General features: G+C 34.5%; 1 protein-coding gene across 8 annotated transcripts; it reads left to right on the top strand.

Annotated features, from left to right (window-relative positions):
• The first annotated feature begins 31 nt into the window (after positions 1–31).
• Positions 32–12,185, top strand: LOC117241664 (copper-transporting ATPase 1). 8 transcript variants are annotated; one of them, XM_033507622.1, is made up of 15 exons: positions 32–481; positions 856–927; positions 1,038–1,092; positions 5,742–6,157; positions 6,235–6,530; positions 6,611–6,832; positions 6,905–7,134; positions 7,197–7,386; positions 7,454–7,687; positions 7,769–8,639; positions 8,718–9,289; positions 9,361–9,564; positions 9,643–9,863; positions 9,950–10,114; positions 11,372–11,504. In XM_033507622.1, exons 2-15 carry the CDS (start codon positions 861–863, stop codon positions 11,502–11,504), a joined length of 3,876 nt encoding a protein of 1,291 aa, XP_033363513.1. In that variant the 5' UTR covers positions 32–481; positions 856–860. The 8 variants fall into 8 exon arrangements, with proteins under 8 accessions (XP_033363513.1, XP_033363514.1, XP_033363518.1 ...); XM_033507623.1 differs by having other exon boundaries at positions 859–927; XM_033507624.1 differs by lacking the exon at positions 32–481 and adding an exon at positions 775–792.
• The last annotated feature ends 79 nt before the right edge of the window (positions 12,186–12,264 follow it).

Raw genomic sequence — 12,264 nt, forward strand, 5'->3', positions numbered from 1 at the left:
ATAGGAAAGGTATTGCTGCTGCTGCTGCTGCTGCTGATGCCGAAGTACTAACAATTCAGTGTGATAAATGTGAATAGAAACCTATTGTCTATCTATTGCCTGTGCTGATATTTACATAGTTTATTACTAATCGAATCCATTAATTTCGGTTTAACTATGAATTTTTTATAGGTTAGATTACATTTATTAAGCAATTCTGATAGTATCCAGTTAGAACAGTGTATAGAACAAGAATCCGTTTAACCTAATAAGTTTTGTAAACTTATTTTAGATCGCATGTTTATATATATATTTTTGTTTTTTTTATTACTTTATCAAAAGTAAAGTGTATGTTCACAATTGTAATCGGTAAATAAGATTTTGCCAGTAATGTATTCCTCTCTGATGGTGCATTATGTGTGTAAGATAATGAAAAAAGTGAATCATAAATTAAACTGTTCACTTTGATGAAAACATTTTATTTTCAAATTTGATATTATTGGTATGTATTCTATTTTTTCATATTTTCTTAATCATGCGTAATAATGTTAAAAATGTATATAGTAATCTTATTTATCGGATATGACAGTTACATATGCATAGTGGTGAATAATAGAGCGAATGAATATTAGCTGATGATTTCATTCATTTTATCGACTATTCCATTTAACAACAGTATTTATTCATTTTTAACTCTTTTCTTAGATTTTTCTCGTAACGACTAAAAAATATCGTAGTTACTTATTTATTCTTATCAATTGTTATCAATTATTTTGATTTTGGTGTTTTTGAATTTGGATATATTTGAAAATGGTATTGATCAATCATTTTAATTATACTCTTATATATTTATTTATTTGGAATGTTATTTTACAGAAGAAATGGAATCAGAAATTAATACAAAGACATTAATAGATGACAATCATCAGCTTAATAAAATCAGTACAGGTAATATTATGTATCTGTTACAAGTTATTGCTTGACATAATTTTCACAATGTATTTGCATTAAATAATTGTATCATATTTGAAATCAATGTTTAATCATTGACTTTACAGAACAGGCTGACAGGGAAAATGCGGCAAATGCAGAGCTGACAGTAACAAAAAAAGAGTAAGTGATTTGTTCGTACTATGAATATTTACACAAAATATAACATATTTTTATATTAAAGATTATGAAATATTTTATTATTTTACGATTAATTTTGTATTTAATTTTATACATACGTTTGCGTATCTTTTATAATGCTAATCAAACAGGTTAATTAGCAGAGAAGAATAGAACAAAAATGGTTGCTTTGTACAGAGTAAATATGTGGCATGGATAATTATTGTTGATAGTATTATCGCTTAACTTTAATTATTTAAATATTGCCAATTGTCCAAGGGCAAATTATTTTTCGTTCTGTTAAACTGGTATTGGTAATTGGTAAGAGGAAACGCGTATATAAAGGAAACGTAACTTTGTTAAAAAAGTAATACATATAAGTTGGTCGTATCGAAGACGAAAATAACGCGCGATAGTTTTGAAAATTAAACGACAATGCTTTGATGACGAAACGCGAAGAACAGAAGAATGTTATTGAGTGCTCGTATTTCAAAAAGCACTTGGTGACTCGCAGTAGTTTTATTTTCTAATCGACACAGAGGGATAGATGGATTCGAAATTTGATCGTGATCTGTTGATCGTTCAAACCTATAAGTGTGTAACGAACGTATTTCCTTCGCTTTGCCTATCGAATAACTCCAATTTTATCGCGAGTCAATTCGTAAAACATTATGCTATCGTGACGTTCTTTACATTTTAACGATTACTATTTCGATTTATTTTATGCAATCGTATCGTAATGCGGAAGTTTGCAAAAACGTGGCGGTATAAATTACTGAATTCTACAAAATACTTGGGGTAAGTCATTCGTTAAATCAATCAATATTATGAATAGCATATCTATTTCTGGTCTTTTAATCCGCATTTTACTTATCAAAGAAGCGATAAAGACTTATCTTTTTACCAACAATCGAAATATAATATTAAATATGATATGATTCGATAAATGAAAAAAATAGACGTACAAGGCAATTATACAGCCGAGAGATCTGTCCATTCCATCTTTCGCTACGTGGATCTGGAACACCACTTTCTCTCTTGTTCATGCCATTCTTATTCGATCCATTTTCAGGTATATGTACACCTAGTCACAACGAAATCATGCATTCGCTTCCAACTGTTCAACGCGTTCCGTTCTTTGGCCAGTGTACTATATTCGCTCTTTCATTCGATCGAATTAATTTCGTTTTTCATCGAACTCTTTTCAACATAGTTTCGAATTTTTCATGACTCCGTCGTTCGTCTGTTTGCGTATAAATATCATCGAGAACGTGGCATCGTTCAAACGTAGATTCACTGAAAATAATTAAACGCGTTCTTCGACTTCCTTCGATCTATTCTCCGGTCAGTTTAGTTGTCACCGAGTTTTCGACACGAGTTTTATTTTGAAAGACAGTGCTTTTACGAAGCAGTCGAAGAAAAGGAAACAAGATAAAGGCTTGCGGTTTTACGTGTTCCCCGCAATTATACCACGGTCGTAAAGCCATCAAGCATCGAAAAATAGTTCAGCAGCGACAAGTAATAGAACCGTGAAGTTAAAAAGAAGAGAAACGATCCGATGCGTATACTTATATATTTACTTGTGCGACGAGGATAACGATGCGAAAAAGCGACATCGGTTTAGATACCATGCTTTGCTTCGTATAAGTACACATTGCGGCTCAAAGACGAACGAACGTCTTTTACAGTTAGACGACACTAAACGAATCGTTTGAGCGTCGAAACTGAATTAACGAAGAACGATAGAACGAAGCGTTTATTAATATATAAATCGGGGAAAGTAGGAAGAGTGCGTCGTTATCAGTATCAGCTGCTGTACAACTATCGAATAGGAAATTAAAATAACATAGAGAAAGTGGAAGAAAGGGGAACGTTAGACGAAACCTGCTTTACCAGAGTCTTCTATAGTTTCTATAGAGTCTTGTAAATAAAGCTTAAATTCAAATAAAGAGCAGCGAAGCAAACACTGCAGCTGATTTCCTTGTTTCGATACTCTATATAAAAGAACTGATAACGAAGAATACATCATCGGTATTTCCATTCGTTACGGTCATTTTCTTACGAAGTGGATTTGTTCGATACATGACGAACAAGATCGTTATAGGATATATATATATATATATATACACATATGTATATGATCTTGGGGAAACTGAAATTCCATCTAGGATGATGAAATATCCTTTACCTTTGTGCAAGGTACACAAGAAATTAGTAGCGAATCGGTCAAATTTCCACTATCAGTCGTTTCCTTGCTTGCAGTTTTACGACGACAATATGATCGATGACAATATGAAACTACTTGGGTCAGTACCTTTTCTCTTACTTGTTTCGTAAATTGTTTCAAAAAACTCAACGCTTGAAACGCGATAGAGCGACAGAAGGTTTTCCTCCTTCTCTTGCTAATTTGTTTGCAAAATGTATATTGCGTACAATTGCAATTAAGGCTATGCTTACAGCGGATGCGTGTTCCGACGAATCAAACGACGAATAGATTCTTACGAGTTTATTAGTATGTTTGTGAATTTCGGTCTTCACGTTTCGTTAGTCAGTGAGAGAGAGAGAGAGAGAGAGAGAGAGAGAGCACGCTGTAACCATAGCTTAATAGGTAATTCGTTGCTACGGTGTAATAGTACGAACTTAATTTAAATTGAGAGACGACGTTGGCAACATTCGTTTGATCTGTGGATATTTGACGAAGGTTAGAAAACCGCGCGCAGAAAGTGTGACGAGACATTTCTCTTTCGATGTTTCATCTCTTTCCTTTCTTCCTTTCTGCGTGTATATATCGGTATGCATCCAAAGCGAGCGTCTGTATCGCGTCTATTCCGAACAATTTCAATGCGGCTACTGTTACAGTATCGTTGGAACACGAGTAGAAGGGAATTTCTAAACTCGAGTATCGTACGAACGAAGTGAGAAAAGGTCGTGCGCAACTGTCCTTGTAGAGAGGAGTAACGAGCGATCGAATAAGTGCCGTGAGCAAAAAGACGGGATCGCGTAGCATGGCGATTAGAGGAGTTATCAGTCGGTCTGTGATACCAATTCCAGTCAAACACACGAACGCGTTTGGTTCGCGCCCCACTCGTCGTTACTGGGACGTGTTCGCTTTCAAGGAATGTGTGATCTCGATCTGGCCACAACACTGGCTAATTGTATCCATTGCACGTACAATTCCGGAAATCCTTGGGCTGATCTTATAAAACGATCACGGCTACACGACAAAGGAGCCAATGATCGCGTCTTTGTGAGCGATCCGATAGATTATCTCGTTGATACTTTAGTGTTCGTCGCCCGGTCAATTTTTCCAATCTACGTTTCTTTTTTTTTTTTTTTTTCAATTTCTTTTGAAATATTTAACTTCGCTAAACTGCCTACTCTTGTTACCGCGCTCTTCCGCAAAATTTCAATCGACCCAAGTCAGGACATTTTTCATTACGAATATTCACTTTGCTTTGATGAATATTTTTAACGCGGTCAAAAATTTCGATCATCCCAGCTTTCGTCTACTTTTTTCCTTTTTCCTTCTTATTCTTCTCCCCCTTTTCGAGAAAGTGCGGACTTGTCGCGAGACTCGGCTCAGTTTTATCGTCTCGCGAGCAATGCTTATCGGCTTCTAAGAGCTCGTTAGAATGGTTCCGTCTAATATCTTGACGCAATGGGATCGTGATTACGCGAGTAATTCCACGGCTATAACGGTCGTTCGTTCTTGAAAGATCTACAAAACCGCAGAAACGGAAACGTGATCATACTTGCAATTAGAAAGATGGACGACGATAGGCAGCCGTTAATTCGAAAAAGATATGACTCGACGAGCTCGTTTTGGTAAGATTTTTCGAATCCTGTGAACGCAACATCGTATTTTCGTTACGTATCTCGTTATCTTTCGAATACATAATAGCGATCGCCAGTTTCGTCGCGCTTACGGCAAGTTCTTTCGTAGCTTCCGCGTTAATCGATAGCGATATTCAGATCTCGGTATAATCTGCTTTAAAGAACAAAGAAGAGATTACCGAACAATGGAAACAGTCGTATCACGAGAGATTCTGAATCGAGCGCGTTATTTTTCCTTACAATTCTCACATTAACGGACAAACGTGCAAGTTACATAAAACAGAAAGTATTTCCTTAAGATAAGAGGGAGGAACGTAGCTTATTTACGTTTCGGGTCGTTAACGATAATAGCGCGTTTTTAATAAGAGTAATTTTGCTAATTACTCGTTTAAAATTCGAATCGATGACGAGAAGGTCATGCTACTCATCGTTTTGATCATTAACGTTCGATTTGGAGAAAAATCAGTGTAATCGGAAAGAAATATGTGCCCTCGATCGTATTCTAACATTTAAACGAATAACTCGCTTCGAAGTCGACCGATAACGATTACTTTCTTTTATTGTTTATAAAATGAACGATAGCTAAACTGCTTCGGTTGCATAATGCAAGTAGGTACACTAATGTGACCACGATAACCGCTACGATATTTCGATGACGTTCCTTGTTATTTATTGATGTACTTTAATGTTACAAATGCTTATCGCTATAATTAATTCTAATGACTGGACGCAATCTGTATTGCGTATTATCTTCGTGCAGTTGGACGTCTTTCAAAGGCGGGTGAAACTGAAATGATCGATTCTTTCTGATTGTTTAGCGATGGGGAGGGCGATACCGATTACGAAGGCACGGTACAGATGGTGTACGTTCCTCGGTCGCAGAAAATGAAAGATTCCACGAATATTTCTACTATGAAGGTTAATATCGACGGTATGAGATGCCAGAGCTGTGTGAAGAACATCGAGAGAACCATAGGTAGCCGACCGGAGGTTTTAAGCGTTAAAGTAATCCTAGAAGAGAAGCTCGGCTACATCGAATTTAAAGCGGAAGAAATTACGCCGAACGAATTGGTCGAAGCGATAGAGGATATGGGTTTCACCGCTTCCCTATGCAGCGACGAAAGTAGCTCTACCGAAAAGATACAAAGAAGTGATTCGTTACAATTAACTATCAGTACTTGTACCGTACATATCGATGGAATGACTTGCGCGTCTTGTGTTAAAACTATCATTGGTGAGTACCGAATTTTGTTAAACCGATTCTTGTTCGTATAGTCAAGTTATCGCGTTTCTTTGCTATTTCTGTTGCAGACAGTTTATCGCAGAAAGCAGGAATAAAACAGGCGAACGTTAGTTTAGAGAAGAAGGAAGCTACGGTTTCTTACAACGACAAGGACCTAACGGCTGAACAAATATCAGGGTTCGTCGAGGAAATGGGTTTTAATTCGTTTGTTAAAGAAGTAAACGGTAAAGTTCTAGGAGAGGAAACACCAATGAATTTATCGTTAAAAAACAATTCCGCGCAAGAGGAACTTCCGTTGCAAATGAATGGGGGAGGTGATGTAAAGACTCAAAACGAAACAGCAAAATGCTTTTTACATATAACGGTAAATATTACGCGTGAAAATAATCCTGATTCGTCTTCGCGTTACTGCTTTGACGTTATGAATCGGTGTGTTCCTCAAAGGGGATGACCTGTGCTTCCTGCGTCGCTGCCATAGAAAAACATTGCAAAAAATTATACGGTGTAAATAATATCTTGGTAGCATTGATGGCGGCCAAGGCAGAAGTTGCCTTTGATCCGAATAAGATAAGGGCGATTGACATCGTTTCTAGCATATCGGAATTGGGCTTCCCTACTACTTTGATCGAGGAACCTGGCACTGGAGAGGGAGATATCGAATTAAAAGTAAGCTGGTTATTAACTTCCCAAGTCGGCGACACGAAGTTGACAACATCGTTCTGAATATTGATTTTATAGATCACAGGTATGACATGTGCATCTTGCGTGAATAAGATAGAATCGACTGTGAGGAAATTACCGGGCGTCCGTTCTGCCGCTGTTGCGTTGGCAACTCAACGTGGCAAATTCAAATACGATGTAGAAAAAATTGGCGTCAGGGACATTATCGAATGCATTAACAAATTAGGTTTCACCGCAATGTTATTTAGTAATAAAGATAAAGAGAACAGAGACTACTTGGATCAGAGGTAAATTTATTTCACGAGTTTCCAAATAAATAGAAATAAGTATATCTTTCGTTTTTATGTAGGGAAGAAATAAACAAGTGGCGGACAGCGTTTTTAGTGTCCTTAATTTTTGGCATACCGTGTATGTTAGCCATGACATACTTCATGGTAATCATGTCTATTGGTGAAAAAACGCACGAAGATATGTGTTGCGTAGTTCCTGGTCTTTCCTGGGAAAATTTAATCCTTTTCATATTTTCTACACCAGTGCAGGTAATTCCGAATATTTCTTTATAAATTAAGAAATTAAGTAGAAATCTTGACAAACTGATATTTATAGTTTTTTGGCGGCTGGCATTTTTACGTTCAAGCGTACAAAGCTTTGAAACACGGTACAACTAATATGGATGTTTTAATTTCTATGACTACTACGATATCTTATTTGTACTCAGTCGCCGTACTTGCAGCAGCTATGATAATGCAGGAACACGTTAGTCCTCAGACATTTTTTGATACTCCTCCCATGTTGTTAGTGTTCATCAGTTTAGGAAGATGGTTAGAACATGTCGCAAAGGTTTTCAATCTTTTATCAAACACTGTGCTTACGTTCATATAACTGTCACAAAAATTAATAAAAAGCAATTAATTTTTTCAGGGTAAAACATCGGAGGCGTTATCGAAATTATTGTCTTTGAAAGCAACGGACGCGGTCCTGGTTACTTTGGGCCCTAACAATGAACTACTATCTGAGCGTTTGATCAGTATAGATTTAGTACAACGGGGCGATGTCCTAAAAGTAGTGCAAGGTGCCAAAGTTCCCGTCGATGGTAGAGTTTTATCAGGCAATTCTACTTGCGACGAGAGCCTAATTACCGGGGAAAGTATGCCGGTACCGAAAAAGAAGGGATCGGTTGTAATAGGTGGCTCGATAAATCAAAATGGTCCGCTTCTAATCACTGCCACGCATACAGGAGAACACACGACATTGGCACAAATTGTACGATTAGTAGAAGAGGCACAAACGAATAAGGCACCTATCCAACATTTAGCGGATAAGATAGCTGGTTATTTCATACCTCTTGTTATAGTTGTTTCTATAGTAACTTTATTCGTTTGGATAATAGTGGGATATGTAAATGTAAACAGTTTACCAATCTCGCACAACGATCAAATCAAAAAACACGGATTGAATAGAGAAGAAATTATATTTCAATATGCTTTTCGAAGCGCGCTTTGCGTATTAGCGATAGCTTGTCCATGCGCGTTAGGATTGGCTACACCAACTGCTGTTATGGTTGGTACTGGAGTCGGAGCATTAAATGGTATCTTAATAAAAGGTGCTGAACCTTTGGAAAATGCGCACAAAGTTAAATGTATTGTATTTGATAAGACCGGAACAATAACACATGGTATACCAATGGTAACAAAGATAAATCTCTTTGTAAATGAAACAGCTTATTCACTAGCAAAGTTCTTAGTCATTATCTGTACAGCTGAAACAAACAGCGAACATCCGATCGCATCAGGTAAAACATTGAAAATACTTATATTTTTATATATTATGTCTAGCGTACAATTTTCAATAAACTGCTTTTTTTCTTAAGCAATTGTGCGGTACGTGAAGGAAACAATAGGCTCTGAAACAACTGGACAGTGCATGAATTTTCAAGCAGTCGCTGGTTGTGGACTTAAATGTAAAGTATCACATATTTCAACTACGTTGGCCGATGCATTAAAATCTGATAAGATTCTTAACTATATTAACGAGGTAAAAAGATTACCTTCTGGAACGCATAACTTAAATAATGTGTCGATCGATGTTACGCCAATTTCGAGCACGAGACAAAATTTGGAATTGTTGCTAAGTCCGGATTCCCATGGTGACCAGACTAATCCTGACGATGTATATGAAATTTGCGTTGGTAACAGAGAGTGGATGCGAAGAAATGCTATTAATATACCACAAGAAGTAGAGTTGAAAATGGTTATTGAAGAAGATCTAGGACATACTGCTGTTTTAGCAGCAGTGAATAATGTACTGGTGGCTATGATCAGCGTAGCAGATACGGTTAAACCAGAAGCCCATCTGGCAATCTATACTTTGAAAAAGATGGGTCTAGAAGTCATTCTTTTAACAGGAGATAATAGAAAGACTGCTGTTTCTATCGCTAGACAAGTAAGCTTTCTTTCACTCGATGAGTTCGCTTATGACTTTTTATCGATTCATAATATGTATTATTCATGTAGGTTGGTATTACTAGAGTATTTGCAGAAGTGTTACCTTCGCACAAAGTTGCTAAAATTCAGCGTTTACAAGATCAAGGCTTAAGAGTTGCAATGGTAGGAGATGGTGTTAATGATAGTCCTGCCCTTGCACAATCAGATGTTGGCATTGCAATATCTTCTGGTACGGATGTTGCTGTGGAAGCTGCCGATGTAGTCCTCATGCGAGTGAGTTAAAAATTAAATAAAAAAATTTCGATATTTTATATTTATACAACAAATACTCTATTAATAATAATTTTTTAGAATGATCTTCTAGATGTTATCGCGTGTCTGGATCTATCGAGAAAAACAGTTCGTCGAATAAGGTTGAATTTTTTATTTGCTAGTATCTATAATTTGTTGGGTATTCCTATTGCTGCTGGAATATTTAGTTCTTTCGGATTCTTCCTTCAACCTTGGATGTCGTCAGCGGCGATGGCTTTAAGCTCAGCATCTGTAGTTGGTAGTTCTTTGTTACTAAAATTGTAAGTACCACATAAAAAAGAAATAGTTTTGCATTCAAGGAATACAGTATTTGTAAATTTCAATGTTGTTTATTTTATTTTCACAGGTATCGTAAACCGACAAAGACCACTTTAGAAACATCAGAATATTTATCAGCGATGCATGCTCATTCTACTGCAAGAATGATTGATTTAGATACAATATCTCTTCATCGTGGTTTAGATGATACTGTAATGCCTATTATGCATAGATCAACATCGACATTGTCCAGGTATGCCCAAACCCCTTCTATGCTCTCGAAATTTGTGCAGAACTTTAATAATCCTACTGCCTAATAGAATTACGGCAAAACTGACATCATACATTCGTGTTGCCTTCTTAATTGTATCATACTAATATCAAGGTGGTAGTTCTATTAAATTTTATGTGCTTGTTATTTATCATTTATATTGTTAATATATTAAATTAACAAAGATATTAAAAATATTTAATTTAACTAACTAGTGATTATAGTAAAACTATTATCCTAGTTGTAATATGTTTCATAACTTAAGTAGCAAATTTTCTATTGATATCTCAACATTTTAATTGCATTGTGAATGAGTAAAACAGGCTGTGAACTTTAAATTAAACTTATGAAATTATCTTTCTAATCAAATGGAGACTTACTGTTAACTACATTTAAAACAATATAAGACTGACTGAAAAGGAACTTTATCAAACAAAAACTTGGTGAAACATGTCGCTTCCTGTTGTAAATAATGTGCTAAAACAACAATTGATACAGGAGCAATTTCGCTATACTAAACTGTAAATATTGTATTAAACGTAAATAACTGATATTAAATAAGCTATTTCTTACTGTACATCGATTCCAGTTATTGTAAGAAAAAAAATACATATATATATATATTTTGTAAATAAATATTCATATCTTTTAAACATGTATATGTTATCTATTAAATAATAATAATAATAATAATAATAATAATATTATTTGATCCTCAGGATTGGTTTTCAATTTTTGTACATATATTCTTCTGCACGCTTTTACCGTAGTTACTTTTTATGATCTGCATATTAATTGGAAACTGTGTTGAAGGTTTATAATATTGCAACAATATTTTTGATTGATTGCAAGAGGAATAAATTATAGCACCTTTTTTCTTGGGCTAATTTGGCTGTGTATCCAGTTAATTTGCTTACAGCAAATAGCAGTGACGTATAAAGTATGTTGTAACTAATTTGGTTATTGAATTTATATTTCATATAATACTTAAAAATTTAACTTTCTTCAAATGCTTATATTACTGCAAAATTATTCATTAACAATATGACATTTAGATCGCTTGTATAATATTTTACTGTATCTGTAGCTTAACATAGAAAAATGTGACAAATAGTTATAAGATACAGTCTCATCTTTAAGTATAAGATAAGGTAATACAAGTTTTAATTTATACATTGATATTTCAACGTTTCTGGAATAAATTTAATAATTTTTTTGCCTTGTTCAATTCAATTGCAGGCTATTTAGGAGATCTAAGGACAATGTAGAGGGTCGTCTCCTAGGTGAAGATATTGATGAAATTGATTTGGTAACTGATTTTTCTGGATATCGAAAAAATATAAAGGACCATACAAACATAACACCCTTATGACTTGTAAGGATCTTTTTTATATAATTCATATTATTTCTTATTCTGTGCATGTGTGTGTGTGCGCGCGCACACGGACATTTTTTTGCCAATAATATAATAAACTGACATTTAATCAAATTTTCGTCATAATATCTTATTCTCAATATAATCACGAAGTTTTCAGTTTCAGAATATATTTTGTAATTAACTGTTAAATTTTTAATAGGTTTTACAAAAGGAAACGAAAGCAAGCAAAATGCGAAGAACCTTAATAGTGCTTTCATAAATTCATTGTCTTCTTTTACATTAAGTTCATGAATAGTATCATCATTTTTACGTTTTTTATTTCAAATGAAATTATTAATAACTTTTTGTATTGCATTATATGTATTTTGTACTTAACATTTTTTATATAAAAAGATGCAATCATTTGTTTGTAAGAAATCAAAAGAGGTTTTGTATGAAAATCATCAATATATTTTAATACTATTATGAAAGTGATACTTAAAAGGTTTATTGGGACCATGTTTTAATTTAATTAAGTACAAACTTAAAACGCTTTAAATTTTATCATAGTATATGTTTTATTTGTTACAAAAACATAATGAATTTTTACAACTTATAGATTATATAAATTGTAATTAAAATTCTCAACTCGAATATTGCTTAATAAACTATAATACCTCAACTTATATAATTATATTCACGCGCAGTTGTGTTTTTTACCTATTATAAATTTTTAAATATGTTTATTTATAAAAACTCAAATTGATATATCTAT

Source organism: Bombus vosnesenskii, unplaced genomic scaffold (assembly GCF_011952255.1).
Source record: "Bombus vosnesenskii isolate JDL3184/JDL3185 unplaced genomic scaffold, Bvos_JDL3184-5_v1.1 scf7180000016261, whole genome shotgun sequence".
In the NCBI taxonomy this organism is placed as follows: domain Eukaryota; kingdom Metazoa; phylum Arthropoda; class Insecta; order Hymenoptera; family Apidae; genus Bombus; species Bombus vosnesenskii.

Coding starts and splice junctions, on each gene's coding strand:
- LOC117241664 (XM_033507621.1), top strand. CDS start 3,259: ATGATGAAATATCCTTTACCTTTGTGCAAGGTACACAAGAAATTAGTA. Junction 6,833..6,904: donor AGGGAGATATCGAATTAAAA/GTAAGCTGGTTA, acceptor TTGATTTTATAG/ATCACAGGTATGACATGTGC. Junction 9,864..9,949: donor AGTTCTTTGTTACTAAAATT/GTAAGTACCACA, acceptor TTATTTTCACAG/GTATCGTAAACCGACAAAGA.